We start from the raw sequence: 18437 nt of genomic DNA on the forward strand, positions 1-18437 counted from the left end.
ATATACATATATATTCTTTGAATATATATATACACATGTATTCTTTAAAAAGGTAAATATGCTGTGTAAACATACGGTTGAACTAAGTTACATATAGTAATTAATTATATTCTTCATGAAGAATTAGCAATATTTGACTTGACCAAATAGTTCAGCCTTGGATATGTCATGTTCAAATGATCAATTTTTGAATGACTGCCCCAAATTATCTCAAAAATATTTATGCCCACAAGCTGTAAAACATTTATAGTTGTGGTCTGGGGGCTAATCGGGCCTGAAAGTATCTTTCCACAGTAATTGGAAAAAATCTCCCATATTCAGCTGGCTATTTTTAAGCACAAGCAACGTCTCACTCCTTCCAAATCAGATTGCTTTAAACTTGGAGAACAAGGGCCCTTATTCAGGACATGTGTGTGCCAGCTCTAAGGCCCAGTTTCTTCAAAGTATCTGGATTGAAACAGTGCCCGGAAAAAGTGATTAAAGTAGCTATGAGTTTTGGAAACTTCGAAAACAGTCATACAGATTTTAAAGATGTATTTAAAAACAAATAAACAGAAACTAATTCTACCCAAAGTACCTGGAAAAAGAAAAAGGCCAAGGAACAGCTTAACTCTAAGTGCCAAGAGAAATGAGCAGTGGAGAAAGAAAGGGGTTTCACTGACTCAATGCCAAGAGGCCACCTCTGGCAAAGCGCTTTAAATGGCTATTTTATTCATGTGTTGTCTCTAAATCCAGAAATGTTAAGTGAAGCCAGCACACCCCGGAGTGTTTGGTTCTACGTGGTGATGCTGAGGGCAGAGCTTGCTGAAGCTGCTGCACGGTTAGGGTACCCGTCTCATGCCCACCTCCTGGGCATCCCCAGCACGGTGGTGACCAGGGAAAGTGCTGGGAAAAGAGCAAAAATGACAGAGCGCCTGTGAAAGGCAGCTCAATAAATTAGTTTTTGTTTTAATTGTTAGGGCAGAAAGCATTATATTAATCCCTGGTAGTTCTGAGACTAAGAGTGGTTTATATGAAGAAACTGTAGTGAAAAGAAAGGGAACAAAATAGTTCTGGTAAAAGAAACTTGAGAGATTTCTACCACAGATATTCAAGATTGACTAAGTAATTTTGTGCTGGTATAAACGCTGTACTGATGACGTGCCTTTGCCACGTTCTCGGACCAGGACTACCTCCCGGGCGTCTGGATGGCAGTGGGACCTGCGGAAGTCCCCGCCGCCACAGCTGAGACGGGTTCTAGCCAGGCCTCCATCTATTTCAACTCTGTGACCTGGAACAGGTAGCCTCCCTTCGCTGACAGTTCTTTCCTCTTCTTAGACTGACATGTTGGCATCCACCCTAGGAAAGAGGAACGCCATCTCTGGAACTAATTAGGACAGAGTGTGCAGACGTGGATGTGTTAGGATGTAGCCAAGGGCCAGCCCAGCTTGACTTCATCCTTTTTGTACACTCATCCACTGGGGAAGAAGCAGGGCCCTTGAGAAGAGGAGGTTGGGACGGGGTCTTGGCGAGCAGACAGAGGGTCAGGAAAGGTTGGAAAAGCACAGTAACATTTACAAGCACAGACATGCAGTGACCCTGACGCTGGCTCCCTGAAGTGGCAGCATTTCCCAACTGTGGAGCTAGAAAATGGAAACCCTGGTGCAGTGGGCGTTCCAGAGAGGGCAGGGTCAGAAAAAGGTCCTCCTGTCAAACATGAAGAAATACGGCAGAGTGCCTGCCCTTGTTGAAGCTTCATGGAGCACCTTAGCATAATAAAGGCTCTGACAAGTCCTGCAGCAAAGAGGATTTACTATTTAATCCTGAACTTGCTGGACTATAGAAACTTTAACAAACATGTCTGTTAACATTTCATTGAACACAGTAGATAAACATTGCTCTAGGGAATAAAAATCCAAGCTCCCTAACATGGCACGTGATGCCCTGCGGGGTCAGCTCCCGCTGCTGTCTGCCTCAAACCTGACAGGGCACCGAGCCCAACCCCCTTGAGACTCGTCGCTGCCCCGCCTCGCAGTTCCGCAAGCCCCGGCCGGCCCTGCACATTGCAGACCTCGGGTTTCTTTGCATGTTTTGTTCATTGCGAACACAAATGCTGTCCCTCCTCTTTCACTGGCTAATTCCTATACGTTTTTGTTTGTTTGTTTTTTGCGGTACTCGGGCCTCTCACTGTTGTGGCCTCTGCCGTTACGGAGCTCAGGCTCTGAACGCGCAGGCTCAGCGGCCATGGTTCACGGGCCCAGCCGCTCCGCGGCATGTGGGATCTTCCCGGACTGGGGCACGAATCCGTGTCCCCTGCATCGGCGGGCGGACTCTCAACCACTGTGCCACCAGGGAAGCCCCCTATACGTTTTTAAGACTGGTGTGAGCCACGTGCAGGAGGACACATCTTTCAGGGATATATTGTAACCTTGAGTGGAGCCATCTATGCATCCGTGCACAGCAGTATCCATCCTACAAACTGCTTCCTTGTATAGTATCTCATTTAGTCCTTGCTTCTATTCCGCAAGGGAGACATCATTACCATTATCATTTTACAGATGAGAAAACGAGGATCAGAAAGCCCAGTGACTCGCCCAAGATCACCTGTCGGGTCCGGAAGGGGCAGAGCCTTCTCCCTCCGAGCCGGGGCTGCCAGGGCGGCTCCTCGGTACTGGAAACCCTCAGCCTTGAGGAGCCTCTTCCATCAGGACTCATCAGGAGGCTCTCTCTCCCTTCTCTCCTCCGACACCATCCTGCCCACACCATGGCCGCCTATCCGATGGGCCTCTGGTGACTCGGAGGACTGAGGACAGAGTCTCGGGGCGGGGGGGGGGGGTGGGGAAGGAAACTCCTTTGTACCCGGTGTGCACATCTCTTCTCACAGCTGCTGCTGTTCCCAATTTTCTGCTTGGCTGGACTTTTTTTAGTGTTAACTGTTTTTTTCCTCTTGCTAAACTCAAAACAAACCAAAAAAGCACAGTCACATAAGTGTACACGTGCGAACATGTTTCTTTCAGAAGCAAATATTTGTAATAACAAAGAGCTGGAAAGGATGAAAATTATCTTTAAAATTTTTTACGTCACTTACGCTATTTTAGAAGTAGAAAGTGACTAAAAGAAAAGGCTGCAACTACAGCTGGAAACACTGAGCTCATTAACACTTTATCTTCCTCAGCTGCCCCAGATCCTCGGCTTGCGGGGAGCTCCCTGGGGCGGTGAGTGAGGCTTGTTCCTCCAGTCTGCACCCCTGGGCCCTCCTAAGGATGCAGCCTAAGAAAACCACTTGCACCGAGACACTAGGGTGTGGTGGGTTTGCTCCTCCCAGAGTAATTAGTGCTTTAAAGGAGAATCCACCCTCACCCCCAAGGCAATGATTAACCCAGAGAAATGAATCCATGGGGATAGATCTTTTGGGTCTCTGTCACTCTGATAAGCATAACTTTTAGGCCAAGTAGGCCTTCCTGGCATCTTCCAAGTTGCTTCACAAGCAAGGACCTTTTCCTCTCCCCTGACTACCAGGTGGAGATAAGTGAAGCGAAGTTTAAAAAAAGGGGTTTTAATGCCTATGTGTGTTAAATGGAATAAACAGTCATTTTCCATTATTTAAGCAGCTGCACAGACCTAATGAAAAGCATTCTGTTTTCAAACAGTTGCACTTTTAAGTGTTTCTTGCTGCCCTCTACCCCTCACTCCTCTTGTACTTGACGTGGCCTTTCAAGATAAATAAGGCCTTTTTTCTGCTATTGCAGGATTTCCTTCTGAAATGCAGAGAGCATGGGTGAGAAGCAAATCCACGCATGCCTGGTTGGGTTGCTGATTCTGCCTGGTCCGCCAGGCGACGGTGAACCAGACCTGCACACCTGAGTCATCTGCACCTGCCTGCTGGGCATGACTACGTGCCCACCACACCTTGATGCTCCATGCTGGCTCTTATCTCACCTATTTTATACACAGTAGTTTGTGTCTCTTAATCCCATACCTGCATCGTGCCCCTCTCCCCACTGGTAACCACTAGTTTGTTCTCTATATCTGTGAGTCTGTTTCTGTTTTGTTACATACATTTGTTCTATTTTTTAGATTCCATATATAAGTGATAACATACAGTAATTGTCTTTCTCTGACTTATTTCACTAAGCATAATACCCTCTAGGTCCATCCACATTGTTGCAAATGGCAAAATTTCCTTCTTTTTTATGGCTAATATTCCATTGTATACATATACCACATCTTTTTTTTTTTTTTTAATGCGATACGCGGGACTCTCAGTGTTGTGGTCTCTCCCGTTGCGGAGCACAGGCTCCGGACGCGCAGGCCCAGCGGCCATGGCTCATGGGCCCAGCCGCTCCGCGGCATGTGGGATCTTCCCGGACCGGGGCACGAACCCGTGTCCCCTGCAACGGCAGGCGGACTCTCAACCACTGCGCCACCAGGGAAGCCCTATACCACATCTTCTTTATCCATTCATCTGTTGATGGACACTTAGGTTGCTTCCATATCTTGGTCATTGTAAATAATGCTGTTATGAACATTGGGGTGCATGTGTCTTTTCAAATTAGCGTTTTCGTTTTCCTTGCATATATACCCAGGAGTGGAATTGCTGGATCATATAGTAGTTCTATTTTTAATTTTTGAGGAATCTCCATACTGTTTTCCATACTGGCTGCACCAATTTATATTCCCACCAATTGTGCACCACGAGGGCTCCCTTTCCTCCACACCCTCACCAACATTTGTTATTTGTAGACTTCTTGATGATAACTATTCTGACAGATGTGAGATGATCTATCATTGTAGTTTTGGTTTGCATTTCTCTGATGATTAGTGATGTGGAGCATCTTTTCATGTGCCTGTTGGCCATCTGTATGTCTCCTTTGGAGGAACGTCTATTCAAGTCTTCTCTGACGCAGTTCACACTCATACTAATCTACTTATCAAACAGTCGCCTGGCCACACCCTAAGTGTTCTCTTCCAAACATGCTTTCTCATTTTCTTTGTAATATGATAATTTTTCAAATCTTCAAGTTCTAGTTCCTTTTTGCTTAATAATACCATCTTCAAGCCATTTCTCTCTTCTCACAATTTACTATAAGAAGTCAAAAGGAGCCAAGCCTTTCCTTTAACACTTCACTTAGAAACCTCCTCAGCTAGGAATTCCCTGGTGGTCCAGTGGTTAGGACTCCAAGCTTCCACTGCAGGGGGCACGGGTTTGATCCCTGGTTGGGAAACTAAAATCCTGAAAGCCATACGGCCAAAAAAACCCCTCCTCAGCTGAATATTCAATTTTATCACTCCCATGTCCTGCCTTCCACAAAACACTAGGAAACAAACACAATTCAGCTAAGTTCTTTGCCAATTTATAAGGATTGCCTTTTCTCCATTGTCCAGTAACACATTCCTTGTTTCCATCTGAGACCCCATCAGAATGGCCTTTTCCATCCATATATCTGCCAACATTCTGTACATGATTATTTATGTGATCTCTAAGGAGATGGAAGCTTTCTCTACAGCTCCCCTTTCCTTTCTGAGCTTGCACCAGCACTGCCTTTAAAAGTTCCTTTATTGCCCAGTTTCAAAGCTGCTTCCATATTTTTAAGTATTTATTATAGCAGCACCCCATTTCCGTCTCAGCTTGGGCTGCTATCACAAAATACCATAAACTGAGTGGCTTATCAACAATAGAAACGTATTTCTCACAGCTCTGGAGGTTGGGAAATACAAGATCAAGGTGCCGGCCAACTTGGTGTCTGGCGAGATCCCTATTCCTGGTTGCCCACTGCTGACTCTTGGTGTGTCCTCACGTGGCAGAAAGAGCAGGAACTGCCCTCTGGCCTCTTCTTGTAAGGACACTAATCCCACCAAAGGGGCTCTACCCTCATGAACTGATTACCTCCCAAAGGCCCCACCTCCAAACACAATTCCTCTGGGACCAGGTTTCGATGTGAATCTTGGAGGGACACAAACATTCAGCCCACAAAGGCCGTCTTCTATTGACTCTTCCCACTCTGATATGATGTCCTTTCTTCTGAGCCCTGTGGCACTTTGGTTTCACGGCCTCTAAGGACGTTTACTTGCTTGTGCAGTTTGCACTCCACAGGGTCTAAGCTGCTTTGGGCACTGACAGTGCAGTCTCACCTCTGTAGCCCTGTCACACAGGACTCACAGCACCTGGCACACAGGAGATGCTCGGTAGCATTTGTTAAAATAGTGAACTTGTGTCACTTCCTGGCAATGACATCAGTTGTTCAATCTAGTTGTCTTATCTTAGAAGAAAGCATCAGGATTCAAATTCCCTTCTATGGTCCTAACATGGTAATTATTCAGTAACACTATGAAGTAAAATATATTCAGTAACATTCTGAAGTTAAAATATAAAAATTAAAAAAAATTTTACGTGCAGAAGTTGAACCCTCACATCTGTGCTACTGGTAAGGTGTGAGGCTAGTACTGCAGTCTGGCCCATGGCTCCTTCCTCTCCATCACTCTCTCCAGACCAAAGCCTAGGTCTGTCTCTGGTAGGGGACAGTCCTTCAGCCTGAAGCTCCTGTCAAGAAGTACAGCAGAGGGCTTCCCTGGTGGCACAGTGGTTAAGAATCCACCTGCCAATGCAGGGGACACGGGTTCGAGCCCTGGTCCGGGAAGATCCCACATGCCACAGAGCAACTAAACCCGTGTGCCACAATTACTGAGCCTGCGCTCTAGAGCCCGCGAGCCACAACTACTGAGCCTGTGAGCCACAACTACTGAAGCCTGCGCGCCTAGAGCCCATGCTCCACAACAAAAGAAGCCACTGCAATGAGAAGCCCGCACACTGCAACAAAGAGTAGCTACTGCGTGCTGCCAACTAGAGAAAGCCTGCGCACCTGAGGACCCAATGCAGACAAAAATAAATAAATAAAATAAATAAATTTATTTTAAGAAACTTGAAAAAAAAAAGTACAGCAGAAGCTGGGAAATCCTAAAACTGAAGCTGGGAATCCATTGGACAAGTAAGGATCCCCAATATTATCCAGCCTTATTAATTCTAGATTTCTCCCTCCCTATTGCTTAAGTGATCACATTGTACCTTTTTTGGGACAGAGGTTCTGTTTAACACTGATCCAGGGGACTGGTTCTTGACTTCTGGATCATTCTACCCTTTCAGGAATTAGGGAGTAGAGCAAAAGATCAAACTCCCCAACAAGGGCTGAGGATCACTGTGTTTTCCCTTCAAAGCCTTCATGCAGGGCCGTTACCAGAGGGTGAAAAGAGGGTGCTCATCATATGGGTACAACTGTTCCTATTAAGACCTGATAAAACCTCCTTCACTTCTATGTAAATGGTGCCTCACTATGCAAGTATATCAGACACATAGCTTTTCAAGCTCACTGCTGAATTAGTCATAGTTCCATAGAGTCTCAATAAACTTTGTAGTCTGGTGTATATTAAAAAATTACCAATGTGTAGTTCTGATCTGAGTTTACAATTGAGCCTAATATTTTACTTATGGGAGAGGAGTTGCAACATTAAAATATTTCAGATGGCTTTTGAGACTGTGTCAGGAGTTAGAAAAAAGAAAATTTCTAAAGCCTTTTGAAAACTTCCTTCTTTCCTGTCTTTTCTTCCTTACTTCTACCATTGGCATCAGAATGAATGTTTTTGGCAGAAAGTGCTAGAAAAGGAAGTATTACTGATGGCCAGAGTGTCTAGCAAGGATGGGGAGGACAGGGAAGGGGAGAGCTCAGCCAGGGTCCGGGTGGAGGCTTTGCACGGTGGCCCCGGGGAACCTGTCCTGTCTGAGGGGACCCCACAGAGGAAGAGTGGGAGGAGAGTCTGGGAACGCAGGGATGGCGCAGGCAAACCACTGTCTGTGGAGTTGACAACGCTGGAGACACTGGGGGCCTAGGCTCATAGGCGCGCAGGCCTGCGGCTTGGAAGACGGGTGCGGAGCATTAGCATAGTCGGTTGGCCAGGATGCGATGGGGTGGCAGGGAGTGTGGCCTGGGTGGGTCTGGGAGGCACCTGGTGCCATCAGGGCCCTGTGTGCAGTTATGACAGAAGGGCTGAGGGCTGGCTTTGCCTCTGGTCAGCAGCAGTGGACAAGTTGACCCACCTCCCTGGGCCTCAGGCTCTGCATCCCGAGGACTAAACGGGAGAGCAGGTGGGAGGTGCTGGGCACGTGGGATCAAACTGCGCCGTCACCAAGTTCACCTGGAACTTACAAAATGTGCACTTGAAATCATTGCTACTCAACTAATCAAGCTTCCGTGAAGCCTCCTTCCAGTAAACTCACAGCCCTATGAGGATGGCATCCCCAAGGGACAATTACAGACCAAGTGAAGAGGTACAGCCTCTGGCTCTGGCCCGGGCCTCAGCGAACACAGACCCCAAACACACTCCTCCCTTTCAAGCCGCCCTTCTCCTCCCCCCACCCCAGTCCCTCGGTGGAGTGGTCCTGCTCCCTGCAAGGACCCCACCTCTAACTGCCCAGCGCCTCGTAGTAGAAAGTGTCTCAGAACCGTGAACGAGAGGATGGCCGTCTAAGCTCGACACAGGACAGAGCGTTCAAGTTCCTCAGGCCAGTGCTCTGATCTGTTCAAGAAATTTTTCCATTTACTTCAAAAGCATCAGCCTGTGTGATCAGATGCCAGTGTAGACACATAGCAACTTAACATACAAAGAATCGCTCAGAACACACCCATGTGTGTATGGAGTTGGGTGGCAGGCAGTAAAGGAAATAGAAGCAGGATGGAAATGAAAGCCTCTTTCTAATCAGAGCATTTCCCAAGCGTTCCCATCTGGTTCCTCCATAAATAGTCATCACAAGGGGACTATCTGACACAGTGTCATCTCCTGAAGAAATGAGCCCGGCTTGCTTTTGGAGGAGAGGAAAAAATAGTCACAGGGGACTGGGTTTGGAGAAAGTAAGGAGTGGAGGAGTTGAGGGGACCACGTGCCCCTGGAACCTGGGTAGGATGTGAGAAAATTTTCTTTTTTTAACCTCTCCAAATCTCAAGTCTTTGTCTGTAAAATGGAAGATAACATTGTCCTCTAAATATATGCATTGGGAGGCAATGTGGCATTGTGGAAAGGGCATGGACTTTGGATCCTGAAAGACCTGGGTCCACCTCATTGCTATGTCACTTTGGGAAAGCAGTTTAACTTCTGCAGATTTTGTGTTCCTGTCTTTGAGACAGAGTCTAATATTTACCTTGTTCTGGGGGTGAGAAGTCATATGTATAAAGTGCCCTTGGCCATGTCAGGCATAAAAGAGATTTTCCGTAAATGGCAGCCCTCACTGTCACCACCATCAAGCTCACTATCAGGCAAATCTCCTTATGATAACGGAGGAAACCAAGCTACAACTGTGAAGGTGCGTTTCTAACCAGTAGACAGAATATTCTGGAAAGTCCTGAAGCTTTATTTGTACAGCCTGAGCAGGAATGCTCGGTGCTGATTCCTGCCATCACTCTTGTTACTGATCTCAGGTCTAGCTGCTCACCACCCAAAAATCAATACCCGAGTATGGAGGTTCCTTAAAAAACTAAAAATAGAATTACCATATGACCCAGCCATCCCACTACTGGGCATATACCCAAAGAAAACCATAATTCAAAAAGACACATGCACTCCAATGTTCATTGAAGCACTATTTACAATAGCCAGGTCACGGAAGCAACCTAAATGCCCATCAAAAGATGAGTGGATAAAGAAGATGTGGTACATATATACAATGGAACAGTACTCAACCATAAAAAGGAATGAAATTGGATCATTTGTAGAGATGTGGATGCATCTAGAGACTGTCATACAGAGTGAAGTAAGTCAGAAAGAGAAAAACAAATATCGTATATTAACGCATATATGTGGAGCCTAGGAAAATGGTACCGATGAACCGGTTTGCGGGGCAGAAATAGAGACACAGATGTAGAGAACAAACATACAGACACCAAGGGGGGATAGTAGCAGGGTGGTGGTGGTGGTGGTGTGATGAATTGGGAGATTGGGATTGACATGTATACACTAATTTGTATAAAGTAGATAACTAAAAAAAAAAAAAAAAAAAAAAAAAAAAAAGTAGATAACTAACAAGAACCTGCTGTATAAAAAATAAATAAAATAAATTTTAAAAATTCAACAAAAACAAACAAACAAACCAAAAAATCAATACCTGAGAGACAGTGGTTGGTAGAAAGGAAAAATGCTTTAATCAGAAAAGCCCGCAATCTGGGGAGAAGGTGGACTCATGTCCCAAGACCAATTCTGAAGATTCTACTCAGCCATGACAGTTTTTAAAGGGAAAAAAAGGGGCATAATTTCAGTTAATCATTTAGATAGGGGGTCAGAGTCATCACCCTCCCCCACTTTGTGCAGGCTTCTCAACTTCTTGTGATTTTCTTTAGATGCTGTCTTGTTCACACAGTCTGTTCATAAGATTACTGAAGGGGAAGCTAGGGAAGAGATCTGATCATCTGTTAATTACTTATTCTTCATTTCTACTTCTCTGATCTAAGGAAAGAACCAACAAGTTAGGCAAGGTATTGTGTGATCACAAGATTTGAAAATTGTGCTTGGGCTGGAGATGAGCAGAGCATGGGGGTGCCTGGTTTAAGGTTAGTTACAATATATTGGCTTAGCCAAAAAGTTTGTTCGGGTTTTTCCATAAGATGCTTTGCTAAAGTAACAAGAAAGGGGGTTTCCTGCTGAGGACAGTTTCCTGCAAAGAGCTACTTACAAATCCCCCCCACCCCCACCCCCACCCCCGCCCCCATCAGATATCATTTCTTTTCTATGGGATTAGGAAAGAAGGTACATCTTCTGTAACTTCTTCCTGCTGAGAAAGGGCGTTGAGGTCTTAGAGTGGAAGATGTTGACATGTGTCTGTAGTATCTCTTTGCTGACAGTTTTGGTTGCCTGTTTATGTATACGGGCAGAGCAAGCTATAATTACTTTAATGCCCACAAAGGTATAGATGATCATGAGCAACAGTGCTAATCCCATTCTCTTGAGGCCAGTTCTTGGAATAGTGCTAGCCATAGACTCAGTACTGCTCAGGGTGTGGCAGTTATGTCATGGCTGCAGTCTGGTCATCATGCAGTGAGCTTTTTCTCTCTGGTGGCAGTTATAGTATCTGTAAAACAGCTCAGGAGTGTGCATCAGACATTGAGTCTGGGACTCTATTGTCCTGATCATTAGCTGCTTGGGCTCACTCTTTTGGACTTAGGGAGGCCTGGGAGACTTCAGCTTTTCTACAAACAAGAGGCAGGGGACATGGAGAGGCCTTTGTAATTGGGGGCCGCACAGAGTTCTGCTCGGGTCCACTCTCTCTGCCTCCCTAACCATTCAGGCTTCATTTCTGCCAAGCTCTCCCTCAGGCCCACCCCCACCTCCGCCTTGTCTCTCATTCTTTCTTGAACCAAGAATGCATTTTCCAGGAATTCCCTGGTGGTGCAGTGGTTAAGAATCAGCCTGCCAGTGCAGGAGACATGGGTTCGAGCCCTGGTCCGGGAAGATCCCACATGCCGCTGAGCAACTTAAGCCCGGGCACCACAACTACTGAGTCTGCGGTCTAAGCCCGCGAGCCACAACTACTGAAGCCCTCACGCCTAGAGCCCATGCTACGCAAGAGAAGCCACCGCAATAAGCCCACATGCTGCAACTAGAGAAAACCCACGTGCACACAGCAATGAAGACCCAATGCAGCCAAAAATAAAAAAGAAAAATTAAAAAAAGAAGGAAGAAAATTCTTGGAAAATTATTTTTAAACAGTGCATTTTCCAAAACATATCCATTGGCAGGAGAGGACTATAGTTACCACCTTCTTCTCTTCTTATCAGGCGCTAATGCCAGAAGGTCACGACCAAACTGGGCACAGGGACTCCAGAAGGCTCCAAATTTAGTTGCCAAGGACGGGTGGCGTGAACTCCCCTGAGAGAATGAGTGCGTGTGGAGAGGATGTCACTCCTGAATGGAGTATTTCCAGGAGCCCTTGGGAGCCCCGGGACATGGTCCTCTAACACTCTTTCTCTGGAATCACTACTCTTGGGAGAATTACTTTTCTTCAATTCAGACAACAGATCTTGATAAGGTACCATTTTGTACAATCTTAAATCATTTAAGCTCTTAAGAACGCTAGAGAAACAACTTTAGCGAGTAGCTCCCTGGGCAGCGAGGCAGCTCATGTGGGTGGTTGGGCCTTTCCAGGGAGCCCAGGTTTGGAGAGAAGAACAGATGGGCTGGACCAGCTGTGTGCACTGTCCACCGGTCTAGAGAGGGGAGGAGGGAGCCAGACCCGATGAAATCTCTGCTGCTGCGCCCGAGCCCCGGACCCCGGTGCTCTCAGTCTCTTTCTGCGTCTCTGGAAGGGGGCTCAGTTGCCGACTGCATGAGGTTGTCACAAGGTTGGAGAGAGAGAAGCCCTGACATCTCTCCTCAGTGCCCACTCCCCACTCCACCCGTGTTAAGTTTCTAGAATCTTCTTTTCTCTCTAGAAGTGATGAGAAGAGGTCATTAGCAGAAATGGAGTCCAGTTTAAATTATCTGTTGTTTGCCTTCACACCTTATGAATCTTGAAGGTCAGTGGTGGTGGAGAAATATGAAATCAATTTAGAATCCTTTCAGACAAAGAGATCTTGAGTTTTCAGAGAAATCAGACGATGGTTAAGTTTAGAGTTATTATTAATGATATTATTATAACAACACCCATCCTGATGTAAAGACTTAATAAATATTAATTTTGTGTTTACAGAGTACTCTTACACAGATTATCCCCCTTGACCTTCAAAACAATTCTGTAAGACAGAAAGGGCAGAAATATATTTTGCTCAGGTAAGTCCACTGAGGGTCAGAAACTTGCTGTGAGTCACAGCTAATAAGTGATCATGTCAGACCTCCAGACCCCAAACTCACTGCTAACCCTAACCTTAACCCTTCCCTCATCGCAGTGACTTCTTCAGTTCTCGGATGCTTACTCATCAGATAGGAAGCGTACAAACTTGCATATGATTGCCATTGCAGGTTAAAAAAAAAAAAAAAGATTTTATGCAACAGCTCAAATTGTTCCATTGGGTCAACCAAACTTCCTAGGCCTGAAAAGTGTGTGCATATGCATTCTAAGAAATGCTAACATTTATCGAGAAACCTTTTTGTGCCCAATACTATGCTAAACAAGGCGTTGAGAGACACTTCCACTTCATCCTCTCAGCAACCCTATGAAGTGGGTATTGTTAACGCAGAGAAGTGGAAACTGATTATCAGAGAGGCTAAGTAACTTGCTCAAGGTCACAAAGCCACACAGTGGGCTCAGAAAAATGTCTGTGTAGCACCAAAGCTCGTGCTCTCATCCCTGTGCTATTTACATCACAGCAGAAACCCATGTTTTTCTGGCACCTGCCCCTACTTCTCACAGAGAACCCCAGCTCCCTAAAAGTCCCCCCAATACTAAGGAGGTGTCTTACACGTGTCCTCCAGGTAAGTCCCTCCGCCCTCCTGTCAACCCCCCAGTGGCATCCCCGCCATTTGTTTACTCTCCTCCCAGGCCAGCCCAAAGAGCCTAGACATGAAACATTTGGCAGTAATCACCTCTGCGGCAGCCTTGCTAATAACAAGTCAGAAGAGAGAATTGTCCTGAACTCACCACCACCACAGACTTTGTGGTACATTTCTTTTTTTTTTTTTGCGGTACGCGGGCCTCTCACTGTTGTGGCCTCTTCCGCTGAGGAGCACGGGCTCCGGACGCGCAGGCTCAGCGGCCATGGCTCACGAGCCCAGCCGCTCCGCGGCATGTGGGATCTTCCCGGACCAGGGCACGAACCCGTGTCCCCTGCATCGGCAGGCGGACTCTCAACCACTGCGCCACCAGGGAAGCCCCTGGTACATTGTTTTATTTGCAGGTTGGAGCTGAAGTGAAACTTCTCTTCTGATGGTTCCTTAAGCCCCTGCCCATCTGGGGCAGTTGTGGTAAAACGGCAATCATTTCCCCTCCCCGAGCTCCACCTTCCTCACCTGTGCAGTGGAAACACTGCCCCCTGCCTCTCAAGATGGGGTTGAACTGTGAATAACAGAAATGCAGAGCACCTAGTGTGATGCTTGAACCCCTGGAAGCTAAGACAAGACAACGGTACTTCTCCCCAAATTCCTGTTCTGCAGGAAGACAGAGCTCCCCCCTGGCCTTATTCAGAGTTAATCGGTTAACCAACTAGTACGATACTTGTTGAGTGGTTACAATGTCCAAGTAAGTTCTTTTATAGGAGAGTGAGTTACATAAAAAGGCCTAGACATCACTCACATGGGATTTTTGTTTAAAATAAATATAATCAGATCAATATGTCATCATTTCAATGGATAAGTCTGAGACTTGGACATATGTTTTGCTGCAATTTTCTCTGTCATGCTGTTTGTTATAAAAGGGTTACAGCGTCCAGAGCCTGGCCCAGACAGCTCTGGACACATGTAGACTGAGTCATTTATGAGCTGTCTGGAAACAAGGAGAAGCCTCCATAAACTTGGGTGGAAAAGCTGTGTGAAGATGTTTAAGAAGGAAAGCAAACACAGGGCCCCATCTACCCAGGCTGAGAATTTCCAAGGAGCCGCCCCGGCCAGTGGTGGTCAGCCAGGGCCGGTGCCCTCGGCCACTGAAGATACACTGCCCGTGGGAGGCCATGGTCAGGAGTTGGAAGGCTGTGGCTCACGCTAGTTTGCTGCCAGCTCTCCAGGCCACGTGCCAGTTTGTCTCAGAGGATCATTTCCTGGTTCCCTCCCAGTCAAGCTCAAATTGATAAAGAAAAGACCTTTTCCACTCACTGCTATGCTCTCCCCAGGATCAAGGTCAGCAGGACTCAAAGGGCTCTTTTCCATTGTGAGGGATATTGAGCCTGTAGTAGCCCACTAAATGTGAATTACTGGATGAATTTTCAGGTGATTTCCTGTTGTTCTCACAGTTTAAGAAAACTAAAGTATTTCTTAAAATAATTTAACAAAAAACCTCCTGCTTGATTTGCCACCTGGATAGATTTTCTTATTTCATCTTTCTCTCTTTCTTATTTTCTCTTTTTCGTCTTTATCTCTTTATTTCTACTTATCTATTTGTGTGTGTGTGTGTATGTGATGCCTAGTATTTTGCTGTGGGACTATGGGACTACCCCTGGGGAATTCCTGAATAACCACATGATTTCAAGTGGAAATTCATTAAGTTGTCTACAACTGTGTGTCACTGATGCGAGAAAGGTAGATTGAAAGTGAGCTTTGAAGAGTCCTGGGGGCTCATCTTTACATGCATCCGTCTCAGTGTCAGACACCAAACAACAGGTGTCGCTAATATGGAGTTTAGGATAAGCATGGAAACTAGTAACTTTAGTGTCTTCAATTCAAACATGGGGAGGGGGCCGGATAACAGAAGGAAAGCCGTCAGACACACCAGGGAGAGGGCAGCCGAGTCCCAACTGTCCCCTCCCAGCCTCGCTCCCCCAGACTGTCTGTTCATGCACAGTCCTGACCCGCGGCTGGGTCACCTCCATCCCCACTCCTTCCCCACTCCAGGGGGAAGATTCCCCCTGGGCTGAAGGTGTATCATTTGCTTCCTCAGGCCGTCGTGGAGCCATGGGGCCAGGTCACGCCTGCCCACAGCTGCCGGCCTTCGTATCCCTGGGCACCGAGGTCTGAAAGTCGACCCGGCTGGACCAGCCGAGCCCCTGGAGGACATGGCTGAGCAGCAGCAGATGAAAACTTCCTTCCTCTCCGTGCAGCTGCGGCCCACCCCGGCGCGCGCCCGCCCCGCCCTGGCTCCCGCCCGGACTGCGGCCGCAGGGGGCCCGGAGGAGGGACGCTCTCTCTCGGGTCCCGGGACAGGCTTCTCAGCAGGCCGGGCCCTCGGGCTCCCGCGGGGCCCGGCTGGCCCTCCCCCGCAGAGGCAGGGCCGTGGGACAGAGGCACCAGCTGCTCCCATTTGCTCCGCTCCCGACGAGGGGAAAGAGGGAGAGAAGAAAACCCGGGACGTGGATGCAAGGAGGGGGCGCGCTCGCAGATCCCCTGCCTCCGGGACCCGTGGACGGCGGCAGCCCCGGCCATGCAGACCCCCTAGCCCGGCTCGCGGCATGGGCGACGGTGGTCGCAGTCCCTCCGCGGGCTGGAAGCCCTGGCCGGGCGGTCCTGCCCCGCTGCACGTGTGGGGCACGGACCCGCAGGCTCAGGACGCCGTGGGAGGCTCCCTTCCCCAGCTCCTGGCTGCCGCCGCCGCGGCTGAAAGCCACCGGTCCGGGGGAAGTGGCGAGGCGCCGGCCCCCTGCCCGGGGCGCCCGCGGAGCGCTGAGGGCTCAGGCACGTCCACGCGGCCCAGGAGCGCCAGGCTCGGCAGGCATCGTGCGCTCCTCCAGACCAGCAGGAGCTGCCCGGCCCCGCCTGCCGCCCTGCCTCTCAAGGTAAGAAAGTGCGCGTGGCTGAATCCCTGAGACCCGAGCTTTTCCCAGAGAAGCGAGAGTGGAGAGAGGGGGCCGATGTGCCCGCAGGGCCCCCAGTTCCTCACGCTGGGGTCTCCTGTCCGCTGTGGGCCTGGCTCCTTCCTCTGTGCTCCGCCACCTTCCCTGCACGAGCGGCTTATCCTGCGGAAGGAGAGAATGTATCGTTCCTTCCCAAGATTTCTGCCAAAGACTAGCGTCCTTTATGGGAAAGCGGAGAGGGAGGTTGGTGGCGGTGCACGGACACTTGTTGAGCCCTGTGCTGTGCCAGCCCTTATGCTGGGTGTTAAGCTGCATAGCCACCCGAAAAACAAAGGCTCCTATCCCCAACTCCAGATGAAGGAATTGGGAAGTGAGTAGGCAAAAATCCTCCTCTTGCTCACAAAAAGGAAAGGGCAGAAGCAAAACCTGTTCTCCGGAATGGGCGAGGGGGACTTGGGGAGCCTTCGGTGGGTTTTGTGGAGGTTTCCAGAACTGGAGTGCAGTCTTGGAACTCAGCCCCATCTGTACCCAGTGGACCACCTTCCACCCCTGCCGGCAGGTCGATGTTTTTCTTCCTGGCGTCAGCCTCCAGGCCCTGCTTCCCTTCCCACCAGAAGGGAAAGGGTAGCACTGGGTGGTTTCCAGCGTCTCTTCCAGCTCCAGTCATGGCCAAGCCTACTCTTTGCTCTTCGCATTTTATTCTCTGCATCTCCACTCAGCCTCCTCTCTGGGCTGGTGCTTGAGCCCAGCCTCCCCTCTCCACCCAGCTCAGATGTACTGATCCCAAAATGGGTGGACAAAATTAAAAATTATGCCTTTGTTTTCTCTTTCCCGATAGCACGGACATCTTGCTATACTTTGTCCATATACAGGCAATGAGGGTGAGGGAGGGGTTGGTGGGATAAGATGGAGGAGGGGCCTCTTGCTGGACTGTGTGGAAGGTCCACATGGAGGGACGCTTGGGGAAGTCACCAGAGAAATGGATGAAATTCACAGCATCGGGAGAGGGGCCTCCCAGAGGTGTGGACGTGATGCTGCATCATCTGGAGCCTGTGCCTCCCTCCTGCGTGCCTCTACACCCTCCTTCCTGCCCCTTTCCCCGTAACAGGCAGCCCTTACAGCCACAGTAGAGAATCAGGGAGAAAAGATGAGCTCAAGTTCTCTTTGGAGGGAAACTCTTGGAAGAAGAGAAATGCTAGCATGCTTCCTTAAGAAATGGTTTACATTCCATCCTAGTCCTTGTATCTTGCGTTTCCTACAGGGATTTAAGAGGAATGACATATCCGTGCGTCAGAGCCCAGTCTCTGAATGTGGGGTCACACGGTAGTTGTTTGTGTACTTTAATGCTGCTCTGATGACTTGAAAACTCCATCTCCCCTCCTTTCTCCTCCGCCTTCCAGGTATAAGAAAACCTCAGAGCTGTTGCCAGTCCTCTAGGGAGAGGCACTGTGGGACTTGTTCCAAGTGGGTGGATTTCTGCCTGTCTGCCCCATTTAGCCACTTTTGCTAATGGATCCCCAGACATCTGCCCCATCTAAAGCAAGGATGGCAAGATTCCTGGCTAAAATCCTGGAAACCCCAGGTTCAACTCCTAACCTTGAGCAAACCACCAGAGCTCTCAGTTTTCCCATCAGAAAGCCCTGAGGACGCCACCTGCCTGGCAGTCGCCACGGGGCCAATGAGGGTCCCTCAGTAGCCCTATCTTAGGGGAGAGAAGAGAAGCAAAGTCAGTGGGACAGCAGGTAGGACCGGGAAGCATGGAGTTAGAGGGGTCAATTTGGGGGCTCTGGGGTCAGGGGAGAAAGCAGGGCTAAACTTAACCTTGACCATGCTGGTCAGACTGTGTGACAGTCTCTGTCACAGCAAAGAGGGAGTTGGAAAATCAGCACCTTCAGAACTACAAGTCCCTCAGGTGCCTCATGGCTGTTATTAGCCAGGTGACCCCTGCCTGGCCTTGGGTGTTAGAGAAAGGAAGAAATCAACAAAGAGAGGTTTCCATCCGCCCAGCCCTGGGCACATGACTGTTTCCCTGGGTCTGATAGATTGGTG

General features: G+C 48.4%; 1 protein-coding gene across 1 annotated transcript in view; it reads left to right on the forward strand.

Annotated features, from left to right (window-relative positions):
- The first annotated feature begins 15775 nt into the window (after positions 1 to 15775).
- PSD3 (pleckstrin and Sec7 domain containing 3) overlaps positions 15776 to 18437 on the forward strand; it is a 572386-nt gene continuing 569724 nt past the window's right edge. The window contains exon 1 of the mRNA XM_022571390.2: positions 15776 to 16370. Coding sequence (XP_022427098.2) covers positions 16047 to 16370 — 324 coding nt within the window. The 5' untranslated portion in view covers positions 15776 to 16046. The remainder of the gene's footprint in view (positions 16371 to 18437) is intronic.

The sequence above is a fragment of the Delphinapterus leucas genome, chromosome 21 (assembly GCF_059928025.1).
Source record: "Delphinapterus leucas isolate spDelLeu-1000000601 "Yukka" chromosome 21, BTC_Dleu_Yukka2, whole genome shotgun sequence".
Lineage (NCBI taxonomy): Eukaryota > Metazoa > Chordata > Mammalia > Artiodactyla > Monodontidae > Delphinapterus > Delphinapterus leucas.